The 13,717-nt window shown below is 65.9% G+C and overlaps 2 protein-coding genes across 3 annotated transcripts; both read left to right on the top strand.

Annotated features, from left to right (window-relative positions):
* The first annotated feature begins 326 nt into the window (after positions 1-326).
* On the top strand, positions 327-7,612 carry LOC141936274 (methanethiol oxidase-like). Its single transcript, XM_074853122.1, has 13 exons — positions 327-333; positions 469-540; positions 1,898-1,951; positions 3,845-3,957; positions 4,286-4,471; positions 5,079-5,199; positions 5,400-5,582; positions 5,787-5,965; positions 6,455-6,533; positions 6,639-6,760; positions 6,877-6,969; positions 7,101-7,219; positions 7,361-7,612. The coding sequence occupies exons 2-13, from the start codon at positions 474-476 to the stop codon at positions 7,521-7,523; spliced, it is 1,479 nt and encodes a 492-aa protein (XP_074709223.1). The 5' UTR covers positions 327-333; positions 469-473; the 3' UTR covers positions 7,524-7,612.
* A 903-nt stretch (positions 7,613-8,515) lies between these two features.
* RFX5 (regulatory factor X5) lies at positions 8,516-13,314 on the top strand. Of its 2 annotated transcripts, none has more exons than XM_074853385.1 (10): positions 8,516-8,627; positions 9,391-9,518; positions 10,054-10,087; positions 10,450-10,532; positions 10,707-10,832; positions 10,991-11,107; positions 11,447-11,528; positions 11,760-11,958; positions 12,127-12,224; positions 12,351-13,314. In XM_074853385.1, the coding sequence occupies exons 2-10, from the start codon at positions 9,403-9,405 to the stop codon at positions 13,299-13,301; spliced, it is 1,806 nt and encodes a 601-aa protein (XP_074709486.1). In that variant the 5' UTR covers positions 8,516-8,627; positions 9,391-9,402; the 3' UTR covers positions 13,302-13,314. The 2 variants fall into 2 exon arrangements, with proteins under 2 accessions (XP_074709486.1, XP_074709485.1); XM_074853384.1 differs by having other exon boundaries at positions 11,757-11,958.
* The last annotated feature ends 403 nt before the right edge of the window (positions 13,315-13,717 follow it).

The raw sequence follows: 13,717 nt of genomic DNA, 5'->3' as shown, positions 1-13,717 counted from the left end.
CTCATCCTGCAGTTAAAAGAACCCCCGTCCTCGCTTTTCATTTTCAGTCGTGATTAACATCTGCAACCTCATAAAATTATTTCTGTGGTTGGGAGCGCAGTGCTTGCCCGTCCCCCGTCAGGGGCACCCCGTCAGCCCGTGACACCTCTCGAGACAGTCTCCTTTCCCTCCACAGCCAAAAGCTCCCGTTTTTCCAGTGTGTGAGGATGTGGGTGCTGTGCAGCGCACAAACAGCCCCGGCCCCTACCCCTGTGGGAGGGGGGAAGGTTCTGGTAGTGCTGGAGTCGCTTCCCTGCACGTTTCCAGCGCTGTGAGACGCTAAAGGCTGCCCCGGTACCTCCCACAGCCCGACGCATGTGGATCCTCCCCTTGGCATCCTTCTTCCAAACCCTCCTTCTCCCCATCCCGCGCCCTATATAGCTGAACCCCCGCAGAGCTGCATCTTCCCTCTTGACTTGCTCCTGGCAGGCAGAATGCAGGCGGCATCATCTCCTCCCGCTGCTCGTCAGCAGGTGAGATCCAACCCGGCCTCCAGCACAGGTAAGAGATCTCTCTGCTGAGGAGAAGGCTCGGGACTGCTGGGGGCTCGGTGCCTCTGGCCGTGGGCGCTGCGCCGGGGTCCTCCTAAACTCCCTGGGAGCTGGGGCTTGTGGTTTTGTTACTCAGACACCCAGAAAACAGAAAAAAAAACCTAGGGATGAACGTGGTGTTCTCTCTGGCCAGGTTTATTGTCTCAAGCTGCTGGAAGTGCCAGGAAACATTTCGGTAGGCTGATGATTAAAAGCCACCCGACTATTCTCTCAGTTATTCATCCGCAGCTTGCGCAGGCTGGGGCGAGCTGCACCACGGCAGGGAGCCCTCGGCGCAAAGGCTGGCCTTGGAGGGGCTGTTTTTGCAGGAGGGGTACAAGGAGAAGGGAGAAGCAAGCTGGAGGGGGTTCCTCAGTGCTTCGGGTGGGAGCGTTTCCCTGGGGGAGCAGGGACACGAGTGATAAAACAAGTAAGAACAAAACCAAAGAAGCAGCTGACGCAGCAAAGCCAAGTCGTCTGGTTCAGCCGGGGGTTTCCTCCCTCTCCTCAGGCTCGCCAGCGTAAACAGGGGGAAGGGGTCTCCTTTTGGTGGTGGTGGTTGTTTCCTAACAAGCTGTTTTACAACTGCGTTACGGACAACTTTCTCAGCAGTTTTTATGAAAGTCCTTTGCAGAACGCCTGGCAGGGGTCAAAGTGCCCCAGAGACCCGCGGCAGCGTGATGGGGACTCCCGGGGTGATGCTGGGGGCTGGCGAGGAGCCTGACGCCTCCAGACTGGACATCCCGGGTGGAAACGGGGTTTTCTGTGCGAAAGTTTTGCATTAACGTCCCCAAAGCCCAAACCGAGGCGCAGCAAAGCGCAGCCACCCCAGAGAGGGTCGGGAGGAGCCACAGAGCTGAGCCTGGGCCTGGGCTCATCCCCCTCCTCACCCCGCAGCGAGGGGATGCTCCCTCCCCGCTCAGCTCCCAGGAGGATCCTCTCCCCTCCCTCAGCCCTGGTGCAGCAGCCCGGCCATGCTGCCTCCACTCCTCCTCCTCCTCGCAGAAGAAGCGCAGAGCTCTCGGCGTCTCCCCGAGGCCACGCGAGCCTGGCATGGCCCCTTCCTCTCCCCCACGCGGGGAGGCACAGTGGAGAGACGCGGCTCTGAGCCGTGTCCCTGTCTGCGCTAGGAACACACCGCTGGCTTTTTTGGGCCCCAAACCTTTCTGGGGGTCACTTGGATGCACGTGGGCAACCTGGTTCACCTCGGGCATTGCCACGGAGTGGGAGTGTGCGCAGCCGCTCCAGCGAGCGGTTCCTTTGCAAAAAGGGATTAAAAGAATTCGCTGTCGTCTAATTTCTGTTTGTTTCTGTTCTTCTCAACGCAGAAAAGTGTGGAGCGTGTGGTCCTGGCTTCGCCTCGCCTCTGGATGCGATGAAAGGCAAGTCTGCAACCCAGCGCGGGAGGGAAAAGCCCTGCGCTGCCTGTGATTTAGGTGAAGATTAGAGCAATGCTTTCAAGAGGGCGTTATCAATTAACTCCATTATCCGAGGAGGCTCCCAGCAAGCGTTAGGGAAGCGATGGTTTCGCTTCTGGCCTGTCCTGAGGCCAAACATCAATTGCATAATGACAGCTTGGTGTCAGAACAAACCTTTTCAGGTTTTATGGTGGTTTGGGGTGGGTCACAGCCAGCAGCGCAGTCACCTGTGGCTTCCTGCTGCAAAACCAAACGGGATTGTTGGGTTTCTCAGAGGCAGTTGTATTGCCAAGGCTGGAGCTAAACCCGGGGAGGGAGAGGGGACCACGCTGGTTTTTCTTTGCACTCCGCTCCTGATGGTGGGATCACAACGTGACAAAACCTCCTTGTATAAAAACCAGCCTCAGGGGCTTTGCCTGAGAATCCTGCTCGCTGCACTGCCACGACACCCGTGCTCTGATGTGGGGAGCCTGGTGAATGCATCATCTCTGGCCATCCCTCCCTTAATCCTCTTCTCTAGGGCTTAGCACACGCATCCTTGAAACCTTAGAGAGCTCTGGAGCTTGCTCATGATCCCCGATTCCTCTCCCTGAAACAGCTTTGAACCAAGAAAACAATGAAGAGATGAGTCTTCAACACACCCCTGCGTGCTGGCAGGGCTGGGCAGTGATTGAAATTAATAGGGAATAGCACAAATCCCGTCGGCTCTGCTACTCTGGCACGTTCCCTCGGGAACTATCTGGTTGCTTCAGCAGTGCCGAGCAGCTCTGGCACCCGAATTGCTCGTCCACGCAGACGTCGGGCTCCGGAGCAGGGGCTGGGGAGCTGCTCGGGGGCCCTCGGAGGCCTCGGGAGGTGCACGAGCTCTGTGGCCGCGTTCCCTCCCCGGCTTTGGTGCCGCTGCGGTGCGGGGACGGGACCCCTCGAGCTCTGGCAGCTGCGCTCACGCCCAGGACTGCACAGGCACCGCTCTGTGGAGCTTCACACAGGGCCTGTGTTGCCAAGCCAGCTGTTACCTGGTTTGGATCAGATCCAAAGGTCCCAAATCACCTCTCCGTGCCTGTTTTCCACCATTCCCTCTTCCTCAGCATTTCCTAAACCAGTTCTTCCCCACTAGCCCTCGCTTTGGCAGTACTTTATCCTGACACAGCCGAGAGCGAGCTCCACCTCCGCAGCGCTAAGCTCACCCCGTGGGGTCTGAATGCTCCCGAGGGCTGAGCGCTGCCCCGCAGCGAAGCCATTTCCCAGCAAAGCTGCTCGCCCGTGCCGTGGGGAGCAGCAAGGGAGCGCGGCAGACGTGTCCTGCGAGGACAGCCCTGGGGCAGAGCCCTTCTCCCTTTCCCCGCAGGATGCCCGGCAGACGGGCACCTCCTGCGTCACGGTAGATGTTCCCTGCTCGGCAGGACTGAGGGACTGCGCAGGGGTTTCTGCCTTGGGCGTCAGTCTGACGAGCGCTTCTCAGGTGGTTTTACGGCTTCTGCTGTGTAGATGTGATGGAAACGAGACACGATGTGGTTTGATTCGCGAGACTGGTAGGGTTGGGGAAGGGCTGGGGTGTCCTCGCAGGCCTGGGGTGATCCCAAAGCCGTGGGCTTCCACAGGGACTCTGAGGTCCAGGGGTCCCTTCCCAGGCCAAGGGATCTGAGTAAGCCCGAACCCTGCAGGCAGCCCCCTCCAGACAGAGCCTGGCCCGGTGCCTCTGGTAGGGCAGGGAGGTGGAGATCCAACTGCCTCGTCCGTACAGGGAACACACCAGCTCCCCGGGAGGGGGGTCCAGGCTGACCACAGACTCCTGCCAGGTGTTTATTGTCAGAGGCGGTTTCTGCTGATGCTCACGCAACGTTTCTCTCTTGGCAGGTCCCCGGGAGGAGATTGTGTACGTGCCCTGCATCTACAGGAACACAGGGAGAAAGAAACCCGACTTTCTGGCCACTGTGGATGTCAACCCCGAATCTCCGCACTATTGCCAGGTTCCAAACGCTTTCTATTGGTACTAAACTGACCCGGGAACCAGCTGGGTGCTTGCCCTTCGTGCTCCCCAAAGCTGCTGGCTCAGTACTGACGGCTGATGCCTGTCTGGTTCTCCCCATGACTCTGAGCCTTCCCGTGCTTACCCGGCGTGTCCAACCCACTTCCTGCCCCGTCCTTGGGATCCCCCGGGTGCCATTGCTCCCCTCTGTGGGGTGAGGCTTTGCCTGGGGCACCCCGACCCTGCGGTGGGCTCCGCGCTGCGCCCAGCTCCCCCGCCTGCTCCTGCGCCCGGCAAAGACCCGTCTGAGCAGGGCCGGGACCCCGCAGGTTATCCACCGCCTGCCCATGCCCAACGTGGGGGACGAGCTGCACCACTCGGGGTGGAACGCCTGCAGCAGCTGCTTCGGGGATGCCACCAAGAAGCGGAACCGCCTGATCCTCCCCAGCTTCATCTCCTCCCGCATCTACGTGGTGGACGTGGGGACGGACCTGCGAGCTCCCAGGCTGTTCAAGGTACCCGAGGGCGGCGCCAGCGCACGGTGGAGGCTACAGGACTGGGATGGCGGCTTCTGGCTGTGGTGACAGCTTGGCCAGGAGGCTTTGGGGTGAGCTCGAGAGCTTGGCGGGACCCTGATGTCTGGATGACAGTACGGGAAGGCTGCGGACGGCGGTTGCTCTCCTGCTGATGTGCAGATACTGAGTTCTCCCTCTAGCCCCGCGCGGGAGGGACGTGGGCACGCCGGGTGCCAGGCGCAGCACTGTCCGTCGGGGTTACGCTCCGTGTCTCGCCTGCAGCACGTGTCCCGCAGGGACCCGCAGGCATCTGTGTGCGCTTTGCCCCAAGCCTGGGTGTGCGAGGGCCTGGCCGGTGGCTGGCAGCCAGCTCCTCGTGGCGACCGCAGCAGCCACCCCGTGTGCCGGCACGCCTGGGGACGCAGGACTGTGCACACTCGGCCCCAGCTCACGCGCTCTGGCTGCACAGAAATTCCCATCTTGAGGTCAGGCAGGAGCTGCCCGGCCACCCCACGGGGCAACACCGGGCTGGTGAGCCTGCGCTCAGCGCCGCAGCAAGCACCCCCCTCGCACAGGGGCCGTGACGGTGCCTGTGAACTCCCGGCAGGTTGTCGATGCAGAGGACGTCTTCTGGAAGTGCAACCTGGGCCACCCCCACACCTCCCACTGCCTGGGCAGCGGGGAAATCATGATCAGCGCCCTGGGAGACCCGGCCGGCAATGGGAAAGGTACCCCCGTCCCCCGGGGAGAGGGCGCGGGGACAGGAGGAACAGTCCCCACGCCCAGAGCTGTCCCGGAGGCTCCATCCAGGTCTCCCAGTCCAGCAGCCGGGTCTGCAGCGGGCTGATCTGTCTGTCGCTGCTTGTTTTATAACACGTAAACTGTTAATCTGGATGATTTCCTCCCTACCGGTGTGGTTTTCCATCAGGCGGCTTTATTCTGCTGGACGGAGAGACCTTCGAGATCAAGGGGAACTGGGAGAAGGGGGACAAGATGCCCCCGATGGGTTATGACTTCTGGTACCAGCCGCGCCATAACGTCCTGATCAGCACTGAGTGGGGCATCCCAAAATGCCTGGGATACGGGTTTGACCCGAACGACCTGAAGAAAGGTGAGAAAACCGTTGTTTAAATGCTCCAGGAGAGAGATGCTGAGCAGGACAGCAGGAAGGCCAAACGCCAACCCTCTTCTGAGACCAGGGACTGTCTCTGCGGGGAGCTACAGGGGCTGAGGATGCACCCCAGCCCGTAGCCCTTCTCCTTGAGACCCTGCGCCCGCAGCATCCCCTCTGCGCCCTCCTTCTCCCCCCTCCCAGGGCGCTACGGACGCCGCCTCAACGTGTGGGACTGGACCACTCACACCTACGTCCAGGCCATCGACGTGGGCGAGGACGCGGCCCCCCTGGAGATCCGCTTCCTGCACAACCCCGCCGCCGCCGAGGGCTACGTGGGCTGCACCATCAGCAGCGCCATCCACCACTTCTACAAGACCGAGGTACGCGCTCCCCCGGCGTGCGTGGACAAGGGGGTGCTCCCCCTCGGCTGGCTGAGCCGCGGCATCCCCCTTCCCGCACCCCCCCGTCCCCCCAGCCCGGCTCCGGGCCCCGCCGGCGCACACACCGCTGCCCCCAGAGCACGAGCGGGCTTGGGCTGATCTCACCAGAGGACTTGTTCTGGCCTGCAGCAGTTTAGGCTGAAACGATTTAACATAAAGATTTATTCGTACCTTTGCTGTGGATTTACAACAGCCCAAGCAGTATTCCTCTCGGTGTCTGTTGTTACGCGTAATGACGAATTGGGTGAGGAGAGAGAACATCCTGCGCCAAACCAGCTAATCTGGCTGGAAAATTAGACAAGTTTTTGCCCACAAAGCCCTTCCTGAGGTCCCAGAGCCAGCGGTGGCTGCCCGAGCAGCTGAGCTACAGCCCTAGAGACGTGGTGGCCGTGCAGACGCAGCGACCGGCCCCCGTGCTCTGTCCCGCAGCGAGGAGACTGGGCGGCCGAGAAGGTGATCCAAGTCCCCAGCAAGAAGGTGGAGGGGTGGCTCCTCCCGGACATGCCAGGTGGGTGCATCCCCGCAGAGGCGGGTGCCGAGGGGCTCCCTGGCTTCCCGGGGGCGCTGCCGGTGCTGCCGCTGGTTCGTGCAGCTCTGTCGTCCCCTCCCCAAGGCTTCATCACCGACATCCTCATCTCGCTGGACGACAGGTTCCTGTTCTTCAGCAACTGGCTGCACGGTGACGTCCGCCAGTACGACATCTCCAACCGCCGCCGGCCCCGGCTGGTGGGGCAGGTGAGGCGGCAGCGGGCTCCTGGCCGTGGCCCGACGCTTTTCCTGCATCTCTGGGGGGTGGCTGGGATCGGCCCCTCCTCGCCGCCTCGGCCACCCAGACCTTTGGGCTCTTGCAGATCTTTTTGGGTGGCAGCATCACCCGGGGAGGACCCGTGACGGTGTGCGGGGACGAGGAGCTGCAGAGCCAGCCGGAGCCCTTTGTCATCCAGGTGAGCTCGGCGTCGCCCCGGGACCGCAGCGGGGCTGGGGCGCGGGTCCTCGCGGTTCTGCTCCGCTGCATCCCCCGGGATGGACGTGGCAGCGTCCCCCCCATCCAGCACCCTCCTCCGCCCGCTCCCAGGGCAGGAGGGTGTCGGGGGGACCCCAGATGATCCAGCTCAGCTTGGACGGGAAGAGGCTCTACGTCACCACGTCGCTCTACAGCGCCTGGGACAGGCAGTTCTACCCCGACCTCGTCAGGTGAGAGCCCAGAAACGCGGGCGATGGGGGGACCCCGCAGCTCAGCGACCCCACCTTGGCAGCTCCTCGGGGGAGGCAGCGGCCGGTCCCCGCCTCGGGGGGGTCCGTCTCCCCCAGCCCCCCGCTCTGGCCGCCCCGCAGGGACGGCTCCGTCATGCTGCAGCTGGAGGTGGACGCGGCGCGGGGCGGCCTGGCAGCCAACCCCACCTTCCTGGTGGACTTTGGGCAGGAGCCCGACGGGCCCTGCCTGGCGCACGAGATCCGCTACCCCGGCGGGGACTGCACCTCCGACATCTGGCTGTAGCCGCCGCCCCCCAAAATCCCCCCGCGCCGGGGCTGCGGCGACCCGCGCTCGCTTCAATAAACCCGGCGGCAGCTGCCGCCTGCAGATCAGTCGTGACTTTAACCTGTTCTCGCCAGCCAGAAAACACTTTTTTTTGCTTTCTGACCAAACAAGGGACGCGACACACACACACACACACCCCCCCAACAGGCGGCTTTTCCGCGCTGGGAGCGTTTTCTCCCCCAAAAAGGCAAATTGGGTTTACACGGCGGGAGCAGGAGCCTCCGGCGCAACCACGGGCTCACGCCCGCTGCCCGCACACACGCCCAGCACACGCCCGCGGCGCACACGCGTGACACGTGCACACACGCACTGTGCACACGCACCGCACACGCTTACACACGTGTGGTGTGGGGACCGCACGGCCCCGGCGCACGTGTAAACGCAGCGGGCACACGCAGCGCACACGCGGTGCCAACACGCTGCGTACGCACACGGTGCACGTGTTGCACACGCACTGTGCACGCTGCGTGCCCGTATGCTACATGCGGGCACACGCATTGCACGTGCAGATGGAATGTGTGCGCCACACCCCTTGCACACACACACCTTGCACACGCACCTGTTGCACACACACTGCATGCACACACATTGCACACACACCCCTTGCACACGAACCCCTTGTACACGCACCCGTTGCACACGCACCCCACGCTGCACACACCGCCTGCACACCCGTTGCACACGCACCCCTTGCACACCCGTTGCACACGCACCCCTTGCACGCGCACGCACGGGGACCCCTTTACCCTCGTGCTTCCTCCTCCCGCCCCACCAATCAGAAGGCTGTTACTAGGCAGACTTCAGCTCAGGCGCGGCCACTCAGGAGACCGACCCCGCTTGTATCCGGGTAGGAAAGCCAGAGCAGCCAATCGCGTTAAAGGAGAGCCCAGTATCCGGGCAGACCGGCGGCGCCGCAGCCAATCAGAAAATAAAGCGGCCGGCGGGGCCCGCGGGCGCGTCCCGGTGGGGCGCAGCACTTTCGGTTCCTGTTGCGCGCGGGGCAGCGGCACGTGGCGGGGCCCGAACCGGCCCGGACCGGCCCGAGGCTGTGGCCGCCCGCAGGTGGGTGCCGGTCGCGGCGCCTCGGGCCCGCCGGGCTGCGGGAGGTGGCGGGGGGGGGCGCGGTCCGGTCCGGGGCGTCCCCAGAGCCCGGCGGGCCCGGCCCGGTGCTGCCCGGTCCGGGACGCGGCTTGTCCCTGTCCCCCGCCCCCTCCCCGGCAGTCGGCACCGGCGGGGCTGCGTTGTCACGGGGCCCCGGGCAGCCGCGTCCCACGGGGACCTGCCCTCCCGCTGTCCCTGTCCCGGTCCCCCCGGGGACCTGCCTTCCCGGTGTCCCCGTCCCCGCGGGGACCTGCCCTCCCGCCGCCCCCATCACCCCCCTTCTCCTGTCCCCACGCCCCTGGGGACTTGCAGCCAGGAGCCCCGGGACCGTCATGGTCCCCCCCCAGCATCCCCGGGCCTGCGGGGACCTGCCCCTCCGGCCCGGCCCGGGCTGCGCAGGCCCGGGGCTGCTCCCCGGTGCCCCCCAGCACCCCCGGGGTCGGGGACCCGGGGCCGGTCGCAGTCTGTGCTGCTGGAGACCCCCCTCCTGGGGACCGCTGGGGCCATTTCCGTGACCTTCGGTGACTCGTGACCGGGGCACGTCCCGGGCCAGGGCAGACCGGGGCTGCGGGCGGGCGAGTTCCGGACTGCGCCGAACCCCCCGGCCACCCACCTCTGCCCTGTCCCGCTCCCCAGGCTGCCCCGCGGGGGCTCCACAGCTCCGAAGGGTTCACCTTCCCTTTTTTTGTTTTTAATTGAATGTTTGGTTTCTCCCTCCCAACAGGAACCAGATGCCATGGCTGACGAGCTGAGCACCCGCGCCGCCAAAAAGGGAAGTTTGTCCCCCAGCAGCTCCCGGGGCGGCACGACCGAGTCGAGCACGCTGCTGCAGGAGCTGCGCAGCACCATCTCGTAAGGGCGGCGCTCGCTTTCCCCCGCTTCATCTGAGCCTTACCAAACGTGGCTTAATGTAATAAGGTTGATTAATTTGCAGCCCCAGGGATAAGCGTCGCGGCGTGGCCTCAGGCCTGTCCCGCTCGCTCCCCCGGGAGCTGAGCACAGAGCGCAGCCCCGGGCCTGGTTCAGGGGCAAAATCAATTTGGGGCATCGCAGGAGCTCAGAAGGGTCGGCTGCGACCCCCTGGGATGTGGTTTTACGCCCGCGCTGCTCTCCCTGGGGTGAGGGTCGAGGGCGCAGCTCTGCAGCGGGGTTGTGGGTGCACAGGGAGACCCGGAGCGTGGGGAGAGCTGTGGGTGCAGACAGCCTTCGGCCCTCGGTGCTCCCATGTCCCCCAGGGCACACGGTGGGGGGTCTGGGAGGGCCCCGGGTCTGCAGGAGCCCTGGGCAGCGGCTGTGGCAGGGGGCTGGGCGGGTTGAGGGATGCCCTGGGCGCTGCGGGGTCACGCCGCTCCTCGGCACTAACACCTCCTCTCTCCGTCCCGCGCAGCAAATCCGTGCAGAGCAAAGTCGACGCCATCCTGGTGAGAGCCTCCGCAGCGCGTCGTGCTGAGGGCCGGGCACTGACACATCTCTCCTCTCCCGGCTAAACCAGACCCTGGGTTTTGCCTGATCCCGTTCCCCGTCGGGTCGGGATCTGGCTGTGGGGATTAACCCCGAGAAACCCCTGAGCACCCACCCCCCAGCCCTGTCCAGGCCCCTTGAGGGGCAGCTCCTGCGGCTCCATTTACCCGGTTCCCCCGCGCGCCGCCTGCTCTGGTTTCGGTGCCCCATCGGTTCAGAGGGTAACGAGAGGCGCCTGCACCAGCTCTTCCTGATTTTGGATCCTTAACCCTTCTTTGTCTCTGGTCCGTTCTCCCCCTCCCTGTGGACCCTTTGACCGTAGCAAGATGTCCAGAAGTTTTCAGACAATGACAAGCTCTACCTCTACCTCCAGCTGCCGTCGGGACCAAGCCTGGGGGAGAAGAGGTGGGTGCTGGAGCGAGCGGGGCCGCGTCTGGGCGAGCAGGGGCTGTCAGGGTTGGGGGGGGACACAGATCGTGAGGGGCCAGGGGGCAGATGGCCACGGCTCCGCCTCCTCCTGTCCCGCTTGTGCCGCTTCTCTGCTGATGAAATGTTTGTGTGGGGCTCCCGGGGGAGCAGCAGCAGCCTGGACCTGAGCTCGCTGAGCACGGCCGAGTACATGCACGCGTGCAACTGGATCCGGAACCACCTGGAAGAGCACACGGACACCTGCCTGCCCAAGCAGGACGTCTACGACGCCTACAAGTGAGCGCAGGGGCCAGCCTGGCGGGTGGCGAGTACCCGGGCTTGTGTGGGAACGGCCCGGCCCAGCCCGGGCTTCCTGAAACGAGCCGCGTCGGCGGGGGGAGGCTGGTGCGTCCGGAGAAGGGCTCAACGGCTTTAACCTGCCGCTCTCCCCGCAGGCGATACTGCGATAACCTCTGCTGCCGCCCTCTGAGCGCCGCCAATTTTGGCAAGATCATCCGGGAGATCTTCCCGAACATCAAAGCCCGACGGCTGGGAGGCCGAGGACAGTCGAAATATCCTTGCACGTGCGTGGCCGGCCGGGGCAGCCCGGGGAGCTGCTGCTTCTCCAGCTTCTCCCGTTTATAAGTCTGTGTACGAGGTGGTATTTTGTAGCTTCCATTCCTTTTTTTTGGCTCCTGAAGGCTCAGCTCGGTTGTCTGAGGAGTTGCCCCGTCCTTGCCGTACCCTCGGGGTAGCTCACAGCGGGGAGGGAGCGCCCCGAGAAGGGGCAGCCCGGCTGCCGTCACGCCTCCAGGACGAGCCCGCTCTGAGCCCCGTGGCCGCCCCGCTTCGAGCTGTGACCTGTCACGGCCGCGTTCGTGTGGCAGCAAAACTCCTTAACCCTGGCAAACGTACTGCTACAGCGGGATCCGGAGGAAGACGGTGGTCAGCCTGCCTCCCCTGCCCAGCCTGGACCTCAAAGTGACGGAGACTGTAAGTCCTCACCTGCCTCCGGGTTTCGCCGGCGGGTTAACGAACCTCCTCGCTCGTTAGATCTAAGGAAGGCAGGGGGTGGAGGGACTCCCTCTCCAGGGCAGGTTCTGCTCTGTGCCTGGAGCCTCCCCGAGGGTGGTCGAGGACCCGTGGCGCTCGGATCGGGCCCGCTCGCAGCCGGGACGTCCCGTCCGGCGCCGCGGGGCTGATGGCTCGTCCCGCCGGCAGCAGTCGGAGCTGACGGACCTGGTGCAGTCCTACACCAGCGAGGTGATGGAGGCGGCCTGCGCCCTGACCTGCGACTGGGCCGAGAAGATCCTCAAACGTTCCTTCAACAACATCGTGGAGGTGGCCCAGTTCCTCATCCAGCAGCACATCATCAGCTCCCGCTCGGCCCGTGCAGACCTGGTCATGGCCATGGTGGTCTCAGGTGGGTGGGGTGGAGCCTGGGCCCCGCTCACCCCTCCCCGGGCTCACTCGGACCCCTGAGGGGCGCAGAGGGTTTGGGAGACAGGGTCCCCTTCCGTGGTGAGGCTGAGCTGGGGGGTGGGGGGGGGGGGAATGTGCCCCACCTTTGTCACCTTCTGTGCGCCCGCAGAGAGCGCGGAGAAGATCCACCGCGAGAGTCGGACCCCGGCGACGGTGAAGAAGAATGGCCTGGACCCCTCCGAGAGCGGCGACAGGAGCCAGGGGCAGGTGAGGCCCCACTGGGGCCGGGTGGGGAGTTAGGACCCCCCCACTCAGCCAGGGGGGGCACGCTCGGGGAGGCAGCCTGGCTCCGCCACGATGTCCTCCCCTCTGCCAGCACCTCTCTGCTTGCAGATCAAGAAGGACGGTGGCCCCAAGCCCCCCGGCCCGCCCCGGCCTGAGAAGAAGAAGCCCCCGGAGCCCCCCCGGACGGCCAACAGCCCCCAGGTGAATGCCCTGGTCGCCCGCCTGCCCCTGCTCCTGCCCCGCATCCCCTCGGGGGAGCGACCCACAGCGCCCGGTCCCGCCACCATCCGCTCCTCCCCTCCTGTCTTGGCACCCAAAATCACGGCCGCCCCCCTGGGGGGCACCGTCAAGGTGGCCCTGCCACTGCCGGTGGGCACGGCCTCCCCCTCCCTGCCCCTGGGGCTGGCCCCGGGGGCCAACGGGCCAGCGGGGCTGCTGAGCCAACAAGCCGCTGTCCCCGTCCTCAACGTGCTGCTCCCCGGCGTGGGCGTCCCCGCGGCCGAGAGCCCCACCAACCCCCGGAGCGCGGGGGGGGGCGAGGGTCCCGGCCCCCAGGACGCGACACGCCCCAAGGCCACCAAGCGTCCCTCGGAGCCGGCTGGCGACGCCGGACCCCCGAAGCGGCGACGCGGGCGACCGCGGAAGAGGCCGGAGGATGGGGGCGCGGGGTCCCCGGGGGAGGCGGCGGAGCTTCGGCGCGGGCCGGCTGCGGGTGCCGAGGGCGGGGGCTCGCCCGGCGGTGGCGGTGCCACCAGTCCCCTCGAGGACAGCCCCCCCGGGGACAGCCCCCCCGGGGGCTCCCTGCCGGCCCAGGTCAGCGTCATCCAGGACGGCCGGGCTGGGGCCAGGGGTGCCGGCGGCCGCGAGTCGGCACCGGAGGAGGCGACAGTCGCGGCACAGGGGGGCCTGGACGAAGCCGGGTCCCCCCAGGGTGACGCCGGGGGGTCGGGGGACTCCTGTCCCCCCCGAGATGGCGGGGACCCCCCCACCCCACCCCATGACGGACAGACGCAGGCAGGGACGGTTCCCGCTGCTGCGTCCCCCCGTGCCCCCCATTAAAAAGCAAACACTCTGTCTGTCTGTCCTGTCTGTGGCTCCGGGTGGACACCCCGGGGGGGGGGGCGGGAGGGGGGGGACCCCTCCCCACGGGTGACCCAGCTGTGGCCTGGGGGAGCGGCGGGTGGTGGCGAACAGGCGGGGGGGATGGGGAGGGGACAGCGGGAGGGGACACGGGGGCGGGTGGGCGCGGAGCGGTGCCTCAGTTTCCCTTTTGGGGGTGCGGGCAGCGGCGGGCCCGGCGCGGGGGTCTCCGCTCCCGGGGGCAGAGGGTGACGGCGGAGGCGATTTCCGACGCGGCCCCGCCCCCTCCGCTCATGCCCCGCCCCCTCAGGCCGAGGCCACGCCCCCCGCCGCGCGGGTGCCGCCGAGCCGGCAGGGGGCGCTGCGGCCGGCCCGGTCCTTCCGCCTCGTCAGGC

Source organism: Strix uralensis, chromosome 32 (assembly GCF_047716275.1).
Source record: "Strix uralensis isolate ZFMK-TIS-50842 chromosome 32, bStrUra1, whole genome shotgun sequence".
Lineage (NCBI taxonomy): Eukaryota > Metazoa > Chordata > Aves > Strigiformes > Strigidae > Strix > Strix uralensis.
Note: the sequence above shows the minus strand (reverse complement) of the source record. Positions and strands in the feature narration are given on the sequence as shown.